This window comes from Thermobia domestica, chromosome 16, assembly GCF_964235325.1.
Source record: "Thermobia domestica chromosome 16, izTheDome1.hap1.1, whole genome shotgun sequence".
NCBI classification, from domain to species: domain Eukaryota; kingdom Metazoa; phylum Arthropoda; class Insecta; order Zygentoma; family Lepismatidae; genus Thermobia; species Thermobia domestica.
Genome location: NC_137469.1, coordinates 100,726,024 through 100,745,857, shown reverse-complemented (window position 1 = coordinate 100,745,857; position 19,834 = coordinate 100,726,024). Strand labels below are relative to the sequence as shown.

General features: G+C 33.7%; 1 protein-coding gene across 1 annotated transcript in view; it reads left to right on the top strand.

Annotated features, from left to right (window-relative positions):
• 140up (RPII140-upstream gene protein) overlaps positions 1-19,834 on the top strand; it is a 39,588-nt gene that overhangs the window by 1,703 nt on the left and 18,051 nt on the right. The window contains exons 2-3 of the mRNA XM_081742824.1: positions 9,172-9,337; positions 14,322-14,410. Coding sequence (XP_081598950.1) covers positions 9,172-9,337; positions 14,322-14,410 — 255 coding nt within the window. The remainder of the gene's footprint in view (positions 1-9,171; positions 9,338-14,321; positions 14,411-19,834) is intronic.

Here is a 19,834-nt window from a genome sequence, read left to right as displayed (position 1 = left end):
AGCACTTGTAATGATACTACAGTAGTAACCCTACACATGTAAACCTAAAATACAGTTGTATTATTTTATATTTAATTCTATCGCCTGCAGAAATGTGTTCTTTATAAATATGTTTTACCATGCAAATTATTAAATTTTACCTGTTAATTTTCTAAAATATGGAGTGCCAAAAGTAAACCAGCATCCATTTCAGTTTAGATTATCAATACGAGTCATTTTTGGACGAAATTTCGACAAGGTCCGTCGGACCAAATTTATGTTGTAAATAAGTAAAAGAAACCAAACCCTACCTGTTCATAAGTAATTGCCATATTGAAAAGTTGGCTGAGGTTAACGGAATAAATACCCAGCAGGGTTAGCAAAAACCATGGTTTTTATTGAAAAAACAAAAAAAAAACTTTTTTTTTTTTTTGTTTAAACCAGCTTTTTATGGTTTTAATAATTTGCTCTATGTATTTATATTACACATGGCCAGAAATAAGTTTGTTTTGCCTTGGTCTTATTATGCAACAATCGGCTTATGCTGGAAGGGTCACATAAACTTAAAGCGGAATCCAAACCGCGTATCGGCTTACATCCGAGAGAAAATGCCCTCCATTTGAACTCGAAACCAGGACTAAGTGGCCACAAAAGCGATACGTCTGCCGACTCACTCACGAAGGACTCCTGATAAAAAATACGTTATACTGATCTTTACGTACTTGTTAATATAATTGTCAAGAGTATTTCAGAAGGACAAAAAGATAAAACAGCCATTATACAGACTTACATATGGACAATTTCAAAATACTGCAGATTACAGAAGAGCTAATTTAGTCCAAGTTAGTTCACTAAGATTTTTATTAGTCCAAGTTAAAGAAATACAACGACTTAACTTGTATATCAGTAAGAAAAGCGAATAAAGATACGAATTATTTGAATCCACTTTGGCTCTGACTCATTTATACATAAATAGATACCAAAGATACTTCTGATTTCAATAAATGCCTCTCGTGGGTTTTGTATGACCCTCCCCCCCAAAAAAAAATACGGCGTTTCGATGTCTTTTATCAATAGTAAACAGTATTAAAACGAAACAATATTTAGAATTTTTCTTTGATTGCAATTGCATATCAATAATAAACTATAAAAATCACAACATAAAATAAAAATTCATAAAATAAAATAAAAAAAAAACAAAAAACAAAACAGAAGTTCCTTTTGAAGTATAATCTCTTTGAGTAATAAATGGGGAATTTAGGCCTGAATATAATACGAATAATATACGGGAGTGAAACGTGATAACCCACAAATGTGTGTTCATCAAGATTTTACGAACACACACTTTTATGAACATTTTCCTTTTTTTTGGGGGGGGGGGGTTAAACCAGTTTTTTTTTTTTTTTTTAACAGCTGGTTTAAACCAGCCAACCCTGATGCCAAGGCTGAAGTTCCAATGATATCGTCCCGGCTCTTCCCCCCTCCCCTCTCCTAATTATTATCAGTGGAACATAAAATTGTGTTAAACGTTATTTTGGTATGTTTGATTATTCAGTATATGTTGAAATATCTTGAAACTGTGTAAAGTAGTTTCAGAAATAAAATTAACATTGTAAATGACGATAACAAGACTGCATCGTATAGAGATAATATGGAAATTAAAATATGCGAGACTTGCAGCGCACGAAATTTGAAGATAGATCTGAATTAGTTTCAAAATAACCTTGATGTCACTGCTTATCCTAGTACTCGACTCTAACGGTGGTTCAGTGGTAGCGGGCTTATTTCTGGGGTCCCTGATTCGATCTCCCGGCAAGTAAGTTTGTGGACAACATCGTGTCCGTGGGTTTTCTCAGAGTACTACTGTTTTCTTCCATATCCTACATCGTCAAGAATTTGTATGGAACCCAGTGTGGATTCTCGAAACTTAAAACTACATGATTTTCAAATTCCACGTATTTATGGTAAACAACAAAATGTCCCTGAGAATGAAACTACCTGTACTGTAGCGTAAATATGTGCAAGCTTTCACCAGATTTCTTGACGTTCATAATTAAGTAATATTGCTATTAAATTTTGGATAACGATATTGTGCCTCTTTTGAAAGCATATTTGGCTTCTGTAAACGTTATTATAAATGTAAATTAGTTTATTCCAGGGTGGAAAAAAATCATGATTTTTTTAATAAAAATCATTTTTGTTGATTTTTTTGATTTAAATCGATTTTTTTGATTTAAATCAAATCTTTCTCCTGGTATAATACAAGTCGCGAATTGAAGATAAAGCATTAGGAATTAGTATTAAATGCTAATTATGCCATTTAAGTGAAAGTATTGGGGTTGAATTTTGAATTATCCCCAATCGTTAACCTATATCAATCCCAAACAATGTTTCTTAACCCTTTTAAATTATGGCTCTTTTTAAAGGTAAATTATAGACTTTCAGTCAAGCAGCTACAGCATCATCCCTATTTATCCTGGGATCATGGTACATGCATCACTCTCTTTAGAATAGAACAGCTTTTGAAACGGTAACATTCACATTTCCTTATCATGTCCCTGAAGCGGGAAAAAAATCGGCATTTTTTAAAACTTTTTTTTAATTTGGTCCCCTCTGGATACCCCTGTGTTACAGCACGGATCTCAAAATCAACTGGGAAATGCTAAGGGGTGTACTAAATGTGTGTACAAAATTTCAAGCTTCTCTTTTGAGTAGTAAGAGTGAGGAAACTATTTAACAATGAGCTAAGAACATTCCCACAATGCCCCAGATGACCCGGATTTAATATAAAAAATTCCTCAGACATCCCTATTTATTCTAAGATCATGATTTGTACATTATTCTCTTCAGAATAAAACAAATTTTCAAACAGTACCCTTCAAATGTCTCCATCATGTATCTGGGGCGGGTAAATCACGAAAAAAGGAATTTTCTGTTAAAAATGTCTTTTTTTTTAATACCTCTGTGGACCCCTTCCCCTGTTTTAAGGCAGAGATCTGAAACAAATCTGAAAAATGCTGAGGGATGCACTGAGTAAATGTGCAAAATTTCAATCTTGTAGGTGCAAAAGTAAGCCCGTGAAAAATAATATTCCCCAAATACCCCAGATTCCCGTATAAAACAGGATCTCAGGTAACAGTTTCCTGAGTCATCCCAATTTATCCTAGGAGCATAGTACGTACATCATTTTCTTCGGAACAGAACAGCCTTTCAAACGGTACCATTCATATGTCTTCATCTGAGACGGGAAAATCACGAAACAAGCTATTTTTTGTTAAAAATATCCTTTTTTAAACATTTTTGCCCCTCTGGACCCCGCTGTTTCCACGCAGAGATCTGAAAACATCTGAAAATTATTAAGGGGTGCACTGAACGAGTGTGCAAAATTTCAGTCTTCTGAATGCAAAATGTAACCCGCCAAATAATAATAATAATAATACCCATAACAAAAAATATCTTTTTAAATTTATGACGTCATCACACACTATGCCTCAACGCAGAAAGGCGTGGCAGGGTAGGCAAAAACCATGGTTTTTATTGAAAAAAAAACAACCAAAAAATCAGTTTTTTTGTTTAAACCTGTTTTTTTTTTTTTTTGGTTTAAACCAGTTTTTTTTTTAATTAAATAATTTACTCTATGTATTTATATCACATATGAACAGAAATAAGTTTGTTTCACTTTGGTGTTATTATGCAACAACCGGGTTGTGCTGGAACGGATCACATAAGCTTAAAGCGGAGTCCAAACTGTTTATCGTCTCTTACATCCGAAACAAATTGTCCTCCATTTGAACTTGAAAACTGGACTAATTGGCCACAAATGCGATACGTGTGCCGACTCACTCACGAAGGACTCCTGATACGTTGTACTGATCTTTACATACTTTTAATATAATTGTCTAATTGTCAAGAGTCATTTCAGAAGGAGAAAAAGATAAACAGTTGCACAATTGAAACCATTATACAGAATTACATATGGACAGTTTCAAAATACTGCAGAGTACAGAACTAATTTAGTCCAAATTAGTTCACTACGACTTTGATTAGTCCAAGTTAAAGAAATACAACGACGTAATTTTCATATCAGTAAGAAAAGTGAATAAAAATAAGAATTATTTGAGTCGACTTTGGCTCTGACCCATTTATACATAAATAGATACCAAAGATATTTCTGATTTCAGTAAATGCCTCTCGGGGGGTTTTATGTCCCCCTTTCCCCAAAGTACGATATTTTGATGTATATTATCAATAGTAAACATTACTAAAACGATACAATATTTAGAATTTTCCTTTGATTGCAATTGCATAACAATAACAACCATTTAAAAAAATCACAAAAGAAACATTCATAACCTTACAAAAAAGTTGCTTTTGTAGTATAGAGCTAATTTCTTTGAGTAATGAATGGGGAATTTAAATTTGAATATAATAGGAATAATATGCGGGAGTGACATGCGATAACCCACTAATATGTGTGTTGAAGATTTTACGAAAACTTACACTTTTACAAACATTTTTCGTTTTTTCATGGTTTAAACCAGCCAACCCTGCGTTAAAGCATATGTAACGTGTTCTAAAATGCCTCCAGCCTTACAGAAAACGAAGTAAAATGCCTTATTGGTACTTTTTAAATTGAATAATGAAGATTCTACCATATCACCTAAAAATAGGTGATATAATTTAAAAGGTCAAGCATTAAGGAAAAAGTACAGCAACGTTTATCAAAAAGACACTTTTTTTCACAAAAGTTACTGATATTTGGCAGGGGCCTATTTTTAAAAACTCAGAACCAGCTTGCGGCATGAAATACATAAATTTCACCTAAAGTTAACAAATTAGCAAAAAGAAGGGGGATAGGACCCTCTAAATACGCCCTATTATCTGAGGACAAACAAACAGACACGCACAAAAAAGAATTTTCGTCTTAAATGTCAATGGTGATTTCCCCGTTGGAATAGTTAACGATTTTAAAACCCAAACCCAATGTTACGAAAAGAAGAAAGAAGGATTGCTCCGTTACCTGTTCAAAACGGGATTTTCCCTAATCATCCTCTGCATGACACTTGTTTTCATACTATACTGTATATTTGAGTCTCATTGTATTATGATTATTAACTTCCATAATCGAAATAACAGAACAGAAATGGGATTTTACTTATTTTCATTTTAAATTAATTTATTTAGGAATTCGATTTAAATCAACGATTTTTATTAAAAAAATCAAGTGATTTAAATCTTGATTTAAATCGTGATTTAAATCAGACTGATTTAATTCAATCCACCCTGGTTTATTCTAATTTGTATTCATTAGTTGAACGATTTTAATAAGTGTATTTGTTTTACTTTTCTTTCAACTATAATTTGTGGCGCTGAAGATGGTACAATTTCGCCAACAATTTTGAAATCGTAGTTTTACGTATACTATATTGCAGGGATGCCAAAAACGTTAATATTAAAACAAATGTAATTATGAACAAATGAATAAAGCATAACTGTAATTAAATAATTTAACATGAATAAAGAAAACTTTCGTTAAATTAATAACTTGTAATGACCCCACATGTGGGCCATTACTAGTTACATGAACAATGAAATACATATTCTACACCGTAAGCTCATAGCTCAAAGTTCAGGGCTCATAGTGAATCACTTTTTTAAACTACAAGTTACTTTTTCGGTAGGTAAAGTGACTTTTTCGTGTGATTTATGTTTTGCATTGGCAGTTTTCTAAGAAAAATATTATAAAAATAAATAGAAAAGGGCAGAAACTTGTTACATTACTCTTCTGAGAGCTTCAGTACTTGCTGCCACATGTGAAATAGTCAGCTTTATTCTCACTTCAGCTTTTATTTTTTCTAAAGCCCAGTTAATGGTTCGTGGATGCTTAAGCTCTCAAGGTGGGGTTGAGAACCCTTCTTTGTCTAATCTTCCTTCTATCATAATACTTTTTAGTTTTCTTTCGTAATAGTTAACGCTTCGCTCAACGTTGTGTGTGTTTGTGTGGTTCATCATGTTCGTCTTGTGTTACGCTTCTTGTATGTTCTTCTTAAGAGTAGCTGATGAATTTGAATATTTCATGGCTTTGAGAACTCTCAATGCTAAGTTAAATATAATGTCTGGGATGAAGAAATTAGGAAATAGGCCAGAACTGGGTCCACTTACTCAGAAGCTTCTTACATCTGCTAAGTCTGCTTACCGTAACTACAAAGCATACTTTGAAAACCTAAGAAAGGAGGGAGCTCAAAAAGAAGAAGTAAAGAAGAAAAGATGAAACAAAACAACAAAGAGAGAGGTAGGGGAGAAATTGACAAAGCAAAAAAGAAGCATTATGAGATTTTGCTCACTTTTTCGTGTCCTTTTGGTCACTTTTCAACTATTTACAAGAGTCCAAACCACTATGAGCCCTCAAAGTGTCATCCGCTGAGAATTAAATTTACAATCCTTCATTAGTAATAATAATAATAATGATTAAACTCAAAATTCCAAGAGTCATTATTATTATTATTATTATTATTATTATTATTATTATTATTATTATTATTATTATTATTATTATTACTAGCTGAACCTGCGCTCGCTACACAACGCATCATTCGCATATGAGCATAAATCCCCTTCTCATTCCTCACAACATATGTACATGACCCTTTACAGATACAAGTGAAAGACGTCTTGATTTAAAAAAATCAACGATGGGTATCATAAACGGGAGATTTTTTCGATTATTATTTTTTTTTTTTTTCAATATCTCGCACCGTTTGGAAGATTTGAGCCTACTTCCGGTTGGAGTTTCTAATTCATGTATGACCAGTGTTTTCTTTCTTCTTGCATGCAGTATGTAATAAGCAAAAACATTACATATACAATTAATTATAATGTCAGTTATATATGGTGTTCATTGGATAAAACACTCAAAAAATAAAGATTTATCTTAAGACTCGAGAAATGGTTATTCTTCCTTTTTCACTATTATTTGGCTATGGAACAAACGTCTGAGACATATGCAACCCCAATATACAACATTGTGGTGTTGGAATGTATAACGCATAGGATATGATGCTCTTTTTTTCTTAAAAAAAAGTTACGCTTCCTGCGTACCCTAAAAAAATGTAATAAAGAAATAATGGCCATGTTTTTTAAATATTCAATTCGAACTGGACAATCTACGCAAAATTTCCAATCGATCAGTGAAAACGTCATCTTTCTAGAGCCTGTAGTTTCCGAGATCTCATTGTCGAAAGGATTGGCCACAAATATATAAATATAGTTTAAAAGAACTCGGAAGATGCAAGCACAACTCACATGCATTGATTTTAGAGGAGGCTTATTAAAATACAAAGGCTTTGAACAATAATTTTATATCATAAACTTTATGAAAAAGATAGTTAACTAATTTAGGCTATTTAAAGTACAAATACTTAAAATGTTTGTCTCTGTTAGACGTGAAACCACACATAACCGTAAATGAAATATTTGAAAGCTAAAGTTATAGGTTGGAGCTCAGGCGCTTTTAATTGCTATTGTAGCATTTTAATAGATAGATCATTATTATTGTTAAACAAGACAAGTATTATTTTAAAAAAAAGTCTAAAAATTACTTTCCAATAGCATTATATATATATATATATAATCTCCAGATTTGAAATATTCAAGTTAGAAATATAGTAGAATGAAGAGTTTTCCTCATTAAAAATTGTATTATTTATCCACCTGTCTGCTGATCTGACGTTTTTTTTGTTTTTTTTTTTAAATTTTATTTTTGCAACTGCTTGCCTGCATTGCTTTGTTCTGTATAGCGATACGATGCACAGCACGAGATGTTCATTTGCGAACAAGAACCATCTACAATTCTAACGATTCTTCGGTGAACGCTGCGTCATAAGTTGTTTTTTGTAGTTTGCAATTGATTAGCTTATTTAAGGAATGGAGTACATAATGGCTTCTTAGAACAGTAATAGGAGAATTGGTACTGTCAGAGGACAAGCTCATGAAATTTTGTATAGAGTGCTTTAAGTCTGTAGGATCATCGGAAGTTAGATTGGGGTGGGGTGGGGTGAGCTGAATAAAATTGAGCTTACATTTATAATTTCAACAAATCACAAAGTTTCAGCGGATGAGACTGCCTGGCCACTCCTGGCTATGGCGCTGGAGTTTACGAGCACTTTTAAAAATTGGAGCGATTAAATTTCCAGCTTCATTCCTGCATTGTGTTTTTATATATATATAGTAAAGCAGCAGTAATGTGCGCAAAGGATGGTCTCCAGGTTTTAGCTCTCCCTCCTAGGGGTCTGCACGGGTCAGAATTTTTAGCCCGAGCGCGGCCCGGCTCGTGAATGTGCAATGTGAGGCCCGATCCGAGTCCGAAATATGTTTTAGCATCTTGGCCCGAGCTCGTGTGATAATCAAATGACCCCGAAATAAACCCGAATTACAAAAACTTGATAATTAACGTAAAATTGTATCTTTATTTACAGCAATTAGAGGTTTCATTTTGCAGTTGTTTGAAAAGTTCTCCAAAAAGAATGGTGCAATATATATCATTGTACAGTATATGTACAAAGTTAGGCCCGAAAAAGACCGAGAAATATGGTTGTATATTTAAAAATTTACGGCCCGAGCCCGTGGAGACCTCTACTCTCTCCCAAACAAATTTATTATATTAGGGCATGTATACAAAAATCCTGAAACAATGAAAACGGAAGCTTATCCCTTATAATGAAATTCTGGATACGCTACTGGTGAACAGCATTGAGTGCATACATTTTCTCTGGATTCTATCTTCCCTCCGATTTAACTTCTCATTTCACTAATTATTTCTTTATTATTCCATTTTATTTACCACATCTTTTAAGAGCATGACCGGGGAACATTGAAACAAGATTTTTCCTCATCAACGTTTCAAGTGGTTTATTAGAATAAAAATTCACAGCCATGTTTTGCGTAAAGGAAGTATAATAATGTTTTTTCTAAGGATGGAAATATTAATCAGCTTAAACAATTCCTTAATACACACGTACCGAGGATGAGACAAGCAGTGGTTGAAACTTATACGAATAAATTAATGAATAGCTGTGCTTCACGGTTAGAATTTCATTAAAGATAGATTATATCTAAGCTGATTTTAAAAGTTCCATGTTGCCCAGATGTTTGTTTTCACTCTTGTAGTTTATATTTCTTTATTTCTCTCCGTAGTGAATTTGGAAACTTAAGTCCGGAGCTTTATTCATCAACACAAGCCGCATTATGTGGAGTCTTTGCTGGTTCTATTATTGGAGGTTTGAATAGCTCAAAACTTGCCTATATGGATTTCGTTGAAAGGAATCAAGCAACTGCATTTAGAAGCACGAAGGAAGCACAGGTAATAATGATTTTAAAAGTAGATTGCTTGCTTAGTTAGTACGAAAGAGGAAGTTTGTTGATTAACAATTCACTTATTTTTCCAGGGAATGAAGAAATAAGATTCCCAATATGTTTTTAATATATTGTATGCTCACCTTCCTTTCAACTGTGTATTTGACAGCGTTTTCACTTTATTCTATGTCGGGAGAATGGGATTATTAAAGTTCCAAACTATGCCATGCATAAGTGTCAAAGGCTTATAGAATGGCTTTGTTCGTCCGTCCATCTGTCTGTCTGTCGACAGGTATCAAAGCAAGAATGGTAAGAGGTATCGAGGAGTGTTTTATTGCAATCGATTCAGCATCCCAAGGATAGATTCCATCTTCCCATTAACACTATACAAACTGGAAGTGACAAAAATCAACCGTTTCCGGTTTCGCCGTTGATCACCATAGAACAGAAAATTTAACAGAGAGCAAGGTTTGCCTAAGAGGGCCCTGAAAAAAGAAAACACCTTAAAAGCCATTGGATTTTTAAGCTTTTTATTAGTATATTATTAATACAACCAAGCTGTATCGTATTGCTTTATTTTTTACTAGATTTTGTACGTTTATTTGGAGAATTAGACACATCCTTATATTATTAAGATATCCTACGAAAGTAGTTTTAGTATTTAATAAATAATGTGACTATTCTAAGATCATCGTGAAATTCTGGAGTCAATTAATTCTCACATTAGTTTGAGATGATTAAAGAACAAATTAAAGTATGAATTATGTTTATATTTGAAATTATAAACCCAATTTTATGTTTTAATAGATCTGTAAAACAAAGCAAATAATAAAATTTCGAGAACATAGCGGCATAGAATGTAGGAATTATCGATTTGAACTATTCTTGGTGCAAGGCCAGGCATAGAAATATTTCTTTATATGTATTTATTATGGCGTGGTGGACAAAGGGTAGTACGGAATGAGGGGGGCTCAAAACACGAACTTAGCACCACGCAAAAACGATCTGATCAATTTTGGGGCATTTTTGTGTCACAAGGTTAGTACTTTAACCTTGGAAAATTTACTTGTATTTATTTTGGCGCGAAGGATGAATGACGAAGAAAGGAATGTGTGAGTGGCAAAATTAAAATGATACGATGTATATAAATGTTAATTTCAGCGCAAATATCCAAAGAAACACTCAACTGAGGCTACTTAAAATTCAAATTCAACAGTATCATGCGAAAACTTTGTGCGATTTTGCACATTTTTCGTACTCGGGTAAACCTTTTAGCCTGTGAAAGTTCATAGGCGTACAGATTCATGATAGTTTGGAGTCAAAATAGCACCTAAAATTGAAATTCAGCATCATATAAGACTGAATAACACGATTTGCTTTTATCTCGTGTTCATAGTCTTTTCCTCGTAGGAAACTTGTAAGAAATGTATAGCAAATGACCATCGGATTCATGTCGCAGACTGTAAAAAAGAAAACAAGTAACCACAGTTCGTACCCACTCCTTGGTATTTAATACTCGGTTAACAGGATTAATCAGTTTATGAATCCAGATCCAGTACCAAGAGCCAGTAGAGACGAGAGGTCATAGATGTTCCGGTTTTTCCTGGAACTGACGAATTTGTCTGCATCTATTGTCACAGATAAGAGGGAGAGAAGAATAAACAATGCCCCGTAGCTTTTAGTAAATAATTAGCATGTTAAAGTTACAACATTTAAATCATACAGTGCGAATGGCAAGCTCAAATGTTTATTACATGGAAAGTTTGTATGTTGCAAAAATAATATTTACTTATATATATATATATATATATATACATGGGCGTCTCTGGCGGGGGGGACGGGGGGGACACGTCCCCCCCAATATTTTGAAGTGACATAATCTAACATTCCGCTGAGATACTAGAAGTTAGATCATTTCCTTTGATGTCCCCCCCAAATTTTACATGCCAGAGACGCCAATGTATATATATATATATATATATATGGTTTGCAGTTTAATATCTCCTTTAGCACATAGGCTATATGAGAGGTAGTTAACGGGAAATCAGAACCACATCAGCTCTTACTGGAAATCAAATCTGGTTCTTCGGTGCTCAAGTTGCTTATGCTAACCACCTAACCAAGAGAGTTCTCATGTATAGTACAAACTGATACTGATAAGCAGTAGAAATGTATATGATGATATTATATATATATATATATATATATATATATATATATATATATATATATATATATATAACAACAAACTGATAAGCATGTAATAAGTAGTAGAAGTGTATATAATATCGTCGCTGCGCCTCGAAGAATCGCTGTGTGTTAAAACCACAACTTTTCAGGAGAATCAAAACACATTCCAAACTCTTAAAATTTTGCCAGTTACACGGTAACACTTGAAAAATAAATAAAATTGGTTCTGCGTATATTTTGCACTGGACATTGTTGTACCTTGCTTCAACAATATTATATTACTATTTTTGTGTCTATTGCGCCTTTATAAGCACATAGAGGATTTGTATACATTAATCAATACGTACATGATTAAGACCTAAAGCCTTTAATTTCAGTCTATTATTTTTTTTTCATTGTTGTGGCGAAATAATTGAATATTCACTTATCACATTATATGGGACGCTACTTGACAGCTTTCAGGTTTATGTGCACCTCATAACTCATTTTCGACAAAAATGTCACATAGCGGTTCTTCGAGGCGCAGCGACGAGGGGAGAAACTTATAAAAATGATCGAAAACAAACGATATTAGTGTCAATTCCATAGTTTTCATAGTCCATGAGGTGATTGGTGACTGTTTCGATATCCTTTAAATTCAGTCCCCGACGAGATAAGAACTTCTTGTACACCTAGAGGGAGGATACACATAAGAATGATCGAAAACGGTCAATATTATTGTCAGATCCGTAGTTTTCGGAGTCACTGAGATAAACAATGGCATTTAAATCCAAATTCAGCCCCATAGTACTTCTGAGGTCGAGCGAGGAATGGTGGCATGAAAATAATAGAAAATAACCTATGTTAGTGACGGATCTAGTCTGTGATAAACTCATTTATTCATCATTTTGACATGCAGTTCAAGCAATTTAACTCTCTTTTTAATTTAAAGGGACTAGCATATACTAGCAGACGACGTTCTATGTGTATGTGTGTGTGTGTTCCCACTCATCGGATGCATGTGGGCGGAGTGACCTTAATCAACACTTCTTCAGCCAATCACAGCTCTGTCTGCTCTTACGTCATTTAACGCGTGAAACCCACGCGAACAGCGAGAGCTGAAGAGATTTAGCGGGAGACAAACTATTCGGCGCGAAAGGACTCACTACGCAACAGCATGATTTTCTAGCTGCGACATATACTTCAACAGTTATATAATTATCGATTGATATCAGAGTATTAGAAATCCATCAACATGTAAACATCATAATAATATCCCATACTATAATATTGGGACTTGTAAGTATTTCAATATAATTAAAATTATCAAATCAATTGACGAGTATTTTCTGCGATTGTGCATGTCATCTCCCATGCCTCGTGGCTGTCTATTGAGTACATGGTGCAAAATTTACTTTTTATTTATTTGTGTAATTTGTTAATTTTCCGAAATTACGATGCTGAATTTTTTGTGTCTCTAAAAGTTGTACGTAGAATTTTTGCTTACGTGTAGTTGACGTTGAAAGGAGCTTTCTTCGGATAACTTGTTTCATCGTCAACGCTCGAGCAAACGTCCTATTTACAACTATCAAATATAATGCTTGCTCTATCTGGATCACCATCCTATGGAGTAAACATTATAAGTCTTCGAGGTCACTAAGTTCATTGGTGACAGTTTTGTCGTCCTTGAAATCCAAAGTCAGCTCCCAGTTAGGGTAAGAATCCCTAGCATTCTTGGGAAAAGGGAAGGGGAAGATACATAAAAATGAACGAAAGCGACCGATATGAGTGTCAAATTCATTGTGTTCGGAGTGGATTATATAAATAGTGATACTCTCGATGCCAAGTTCAAGTTCAACGCCATTAGCACACGAGGGGGTTAAATGGTGACATGCAAAAATATCGAAAACGACCGATATTACTGTCGAATCATTAGTTTTCAGCGTCGCTAAGTTAATTGGTGGCAGTCATGATATTTTTTAAGTTCAAGTTTATCTCCTAGTGGGTGCAAGCTCTTCTATGGGGAGTGGGTGAGGCACACATAAAAGTTATAAAAATATGGCCGATATTAGTGACACTCCAGATACCATTTAAGTTCAAGTTCAGCCCCCTTTGTCATCCGGGGATGGAAATTGTGATATGTAAAAATAATTGAAAATGAGCGATATTAGTGTCGAATCCATAGTTTTCGGAGTCCTTGAATTGATTGATGGCAGTTCCGATGGTCTTTACGTTCAGGTTCTGCCTCCATTAAGCAGATCTCTAGCATACTTAGGGGGAGTGGAGGGTTGGGTAACATATAAAATAATAGCAAACGGCCTGTATTAGTATAGAGTTCATAGTTTTCGGCGTCGCTGATATGAATTGCGACATTCCGATGCCGTTTAAATCCAAGTTCAGTCTCCATTAGTACCCCTGGGGCGGGAATGATAACATGAAGAAAATGATCAAAGGCGACCGATATTAGTATCGAAGCCATAGTTTTGCGAACCTTAAGTTAATAGGTGACACTCCCTATAACATTTTAGTCTAAATTTAACCACTATTAGCACCCTTAGGGTGGTGGAAAGGAGTGGGCATGAAAAAATAATCAAAAACGACTGATATTAATGTCGAATCCATGGTTCTCGATGTTGCTGAAATTAATAATTACACTCCTGGTAGCGTTAAAGTCCAAGTATATTTTGTTATACAAAATATACAACAAAACCTAAAACTAAAATCAAGGTTAAGAATATACTCACAGTACAAACCATTGTAGACCTGTTGCATTACTATTCAATTCTTAACGGTAAATATGTCACAGAGTTTTTTCCTTTCAGAAACAGCTTCAAGACAGATTTACTGTAGCGTTCGGAAAAGGAGCTTTCAGATGGGGTTGGAGGCTTGGGCTGTTTGCTGGCTCTTACATGTAAGTATGACAAAAATGTCTTCATTTGTTTGATCTTTTATATAATGTATAATCATTGCAGAGAGACTTTTTCCGTTTCTAATAATGTGAATTATATAATAGCTGTAGTTAATGGACATCGCCTTAGTCGAACTGGAACACTGTTCTCGTCAGATCAGTGAAGTGTGTTCTCATGCAGTGTCGGGTTTGGTCCGAGGCAAGATAAGTGACATCGTAGTCATTAAATAGCGCTGATATCGCGACGTCCACTCAGCGTCACGAGGACATTTGGTAAACTACTTGAGAGAAAGTAGCGAACTACAATCTAAAAGCCAGCATTAACTGCGAAGGAACTAATGAGCTGACCATACCTCACTCAAAAGATCTGAGCGGTACAAGCTGGACTGGTAGGCCCTGGGTCCATACGGACTGTTGCGCCAGGAGTTTAGATTTTATTATAGTCATTGATTTGGTTGTTTGTTTAGAATATCAGAGAAATTATGTATTATTATTGTTTCTAAATTAATATTCAGAGGAAACTTCGTATATACCGGTATATATAGTAGGGTGATTAAGGTGGTAGATGTGATCGAATTGGGAACATAAGTATACTTGCAAACAGTGTTGAGTCTGACCAGTACATAGGTGATTATTGGAAAAAATACACAGTGACAATAAAGTTTCAAATTTGATGCTTGTATTCTGTAACTCCTAATGATAAAAAATTGTTTGTCACATGAGATTAATGTTTTGATGTTCTTCTTATGCAGGACATATGAAGATTTGGTAAAAAGAGTGCCCGTCTGTACATTTGTTATCGAATATACTCTGGTTCCTATTGTCATGGATTCTTATATTGATAGTACCGCTTTCGTTGGCTGATATGATGTGATCGAACAATCGAGCATTATCTCTGTACAGCTCGACTCTGAACTTTTTGCTCTTCAGTTACAAAATGAGGCACAAATCTTCCTTTATTCCAGATTTTCTTCAGGGTCTGCCGGGTCGTTTGGCAGTTGATGTGCAGCACATCCTCCATCATGTGGACAATTTGACTGCAACACGTGACGAAGACGCTCCACATTATCATCTGAACAACTAGTGGACTGACGTCCACTTCTGAGGTCGTTAAAAATGTCTTCACACCCAACACGAACCCGCGCGTTCAATTCAGACTCACACCATTCAGACCACGAGATAGAACATTCTCGCCGTAAACAGTTCTGATGATCACCTAAATCTGGTTGCTAATTTCCTTAACTTACAGTAAACTTAATGTTCGTGCTTTGTCCAGTATAAGAATCCATGACAATGGAAGCAAGGTGTCTTTGATTACCGATGTTTAGAAGAGCACAGGTGTTTTCTTCACATATCCTGCAAAAGAAGAATGCCATGGCATTATTCTCAGTTTTTTGTTCTTAGCAATTACAGAGTACTAGCATCATTTCAGGAGCTTTATTGCCAAACCTCATATGTTGGTAGTATAGCGTCATGATGACAGTTGGGTAGTTGCAATGAAAGAAGTAACGTATTCCGATTAAGAAAATCAATACAGCGATGACAGAAAACTCACAATGTACTGACAACATATCCTTCTTAAAAATGGAGACCAGTTGGCTTAAACCCTTCAAAGTGTTACTTTAGGGAGTTAACCCCGAGGTTTCACTACTTGGTTGCATCCTTCTTCTTCTTCTTCTTCTTCTTCTTCTTCTTCTTCTTATTCTTATTATTATTATTATTATTATTATTATTATTATTATTATTATTATTATTATTATTATTATTATTATTATCGTCCCACTTGTGCTCTTTTCGTCATGGAGTGAAGGGTAGCGTGATCTCCTGAATTTTATTCTAGATCCTCTGGCAGAGCTGAGAAACAATTGCCCGTTGTTCATTATTTTGTTCTTTGAATTATGTGTTGTAGACCTTGCCTTATAAGGGCCAATAAGGTAGATCTTGTTTAATTGTAAGGTAATTGTGTTATTTTAGGTAGATTTTATTATTAAATAGAATGTTGCCTAATGCAGAGAACTGTCCTCTTTGTAAACTTTCCATATATGGTAGGAAAAAGGCACTTACTTGTTCAGTCTGGTCAAAGAAATTTCACTTAGAATGTGTAAAGGATTTAATCGAAGGAAAAAATATTGTTGTGCGTGCAGGTTTTAAATGTGAGAAATGTATCGAAAAAGCAAATGCGAGTACAAATGTAGCCAAGGTTTCTGAGCCTACGAGAGACGTTTCTATTAATACACCAGAGAATGAACAAAATCAACAGAATTTAGTTGGTAGAGAAAGTAATATATCCTTAGTTGGTGTAATTTTAATATTTAGGTAAGAAACTAATGAATTTAGAATTTTTGTACAGAAAATCTTTTGCCTATCGTAACATTAATACAAATAAAGAAAATGGAAACAATGGAGTTTGTGAACAGGAAATCAGTATACAGAATTGTGATAAGAATTTTCCTGTTCTCTATAACAATGCAAGAGGTTTAAATCTAGATTGTGAAAATACGAATGTGAACAATGAATAGGTAGATTTTGCATCAAAAAATACGAGGAGAATCCTAAATAAGCAAATGAATAATTAAAATAATGAAAATGTGAGTGATTGTAATGAAGATAAAAACAAAACCAGAAGATTAAATTTTGTGTGTAGTACATTGTACTGAGAAACCAAACCTTGTATCAAGTTCTAAAATGAAGCATTATTTCTTACAAGATTTAGACCAATTGTGTCTGTTGATGATATTGAAGATTTAGTTAGTGAATTTGTCAAGAATTTATTGAAGATTTTGGCAAATGAACAAAATTCAGAACGAAAACATCATTCATGTTCTTCCTTTTTAACAATCCGCAAGTATGGCGAAAGGGAATATATTATGAAAGTTGTCTGAAGACGAAGATGATATCAGTGAAGATGGTAGTGCAAATTCCAGCTCAGTAACAATTACTGAATAAATGGCGTATTTTAAATCAGAACGTGAGAGGCCTAAAAACAAAAGATCGACAGCTCTTTGCCTGTGTCTCAGATTATAAGTGTGATATTGTGATTATGACCGAAACTTGGTTGAGTGAAATTCAGTGTTCGACGTGGAAAAAAAGCAGAGGTGGTATGTTTTATTATGATTTTGACTCAACATACCGGCTATTTAAATATTGTCTTGATCACTGAAAAACCAGAGACGGTATGTCCTCATTACTGAGAAACCAGAAGCGGTATGGCATACCACCGCATACCGTCTCACCTCGACCACTGGTGAAATTTATTTAAGTGGATACTATTTTCCTGAATCGTATGTGTATTATACAGCTGATAAACTGTATTTACCTGGAATCATTGATAGAGGTGATGGTATAATGTGTGCTATCAAAAGAGATATTAAAGCTTTTAGGAGGAAAGATTTGGAAATTTTTCTGAGTAGTTCTGAAAACTCCAATTAAAAAGGGGAGAAATCTACTGTTATTCTGTATATATTTTCATTTTAACTTGCATCCTGATGTCTCCCATAACGTTTCTGATACTATTGCCAATAGTTTGGCTTGTATGGATTATGGTGTAATATTTTTTGGTGATTATAGTGGTCCAAAGTAGACTGGAGAATGAATAGAAATTTTCTGTATTTTATTCATTAATATTCGAAGGGTGAAACCAAAAGCCAAAATATTATTTGCTTTTTTTGGATAATTGAAATTTAGATGTTAATCCTTAATTTTTTTTTCTAATTTTTATATAACTGCATCCAAAGATGTTGAACCAAATTGCTCCACCGGATGTATGACATTATCCAATTGAAATTGTTATTTTTAAAAGTGAGCACATAATAATGTGAACTCAATTCGTTGTGCTTATCATAAAGGTAATTATCTTGCATTGTATCAAAAAATGGCCTATGCATATTGAACTGATATCTTGTTGGCTGAGTTAATATAAACTCAGTCGTTGTAGCTGTTAAAATATTAAAAACATTATTAACAACAATATACCAAAGTATAGAGCAGAAACGAAAAAGTATCCATCATGGTTTCCTGGCGATCTCATTTCATTGATTAAATTTAAAGAGAAAGTTCATAAGAAATACAAAAGTACCAAACTTGAAGATGATTATAAATTGCTCTCGGATTAACAGGAGACGATATAATCTAAATTGAGAAGTGATAGACTTGAATATATCAAGAATATTGAAAATTCAGTAAGTACTAATCCACATTAGTTCTGGAATGTTTTGAACTATAATAAAAATAATAAAAATAAATAAATGTCTTGTTATCAATGGTAAATATGAAAGATATTCTCTGTACGAGCAAATTACTGGATTACTATATAATGGACTGTGTAACAAATGCTGGTTCATTTTATAATAGTTCAGTTTAATAATATTATGAATATTTAATCCAATTCCACAATTAAAATAATTGCATATCGACAACACTACGATGTTCTAGCTATAAGTTTCGCACACCTTCACACACTCGAGTACACTGTTTCAAGTATCTACTCTACTTATTTCTTCTTCTACATCTAGCAAGTTACATTGAACTGACATCTTTAAAAAAATGAAATAAGCTAATTACAATTAAATACTATTTTAAATCCTTTTATCAGAGAAATTATTCATGTCTTATATAGAATCTTCTAATTCTGTATATAATGGCAAATATTATCTTGTTATTACTGTTGATCTTGTGGTTAAAGTTATTAAGAGTTTAAAGGTAAAATCTTCTTATAGATTGGATAGTATACCAGTTTTTATAATCAAAGGTATTTCTCATATTATTGCATCAATATTGACCTCGGTATTTAATTGGAGTATTCTCACATCAGCATATCATGAGACGTGGAAAAATGGTTGCTGTTACTGCTGTTCCTAAAAATGACTGTAAAGATGTTATCAATTATACACCAATATCTATTTTGAATACATTACCTAAAAGTTTCGACGAATTTATATTTAAATATTTGTATAATCATATCTATATGGATATTTGCGAACAGCAACATGAGTTTATTAAGAATAGATCTACGGTTACTTTTTTTTTTTTTTTTTTTTTTTTATGGCTGATATTCTGGTTGTAGTTAGAAATGGTGGAGAGGTTGATGTTATTTACTTCAACGTTTGGAAGGCAGACATTTAATAAAATACCGTATTTTTGTTGGTTAATAAATTAAAATCTTATGATCTTTCGTCAGTTTTTATTGAATAGTTTAAATCGTATTTATTTAATAGGAAATTCGTTGTAGATATAACGAATGTACATCCTTAATACATAATATATACTGTGGTGTTCCCCAAGGCTCAAATTTGAGTCCCCTTTTGTTTTTGATGTTTATTAATGATCTTAAAGATAAGATAAATTGTAAATTCCTTATGTACGCTGTTAGTGACTGCATCATCAACCTTGTTGTTGAAATAAATAGGATTAGTTTCATTGGTAAACATA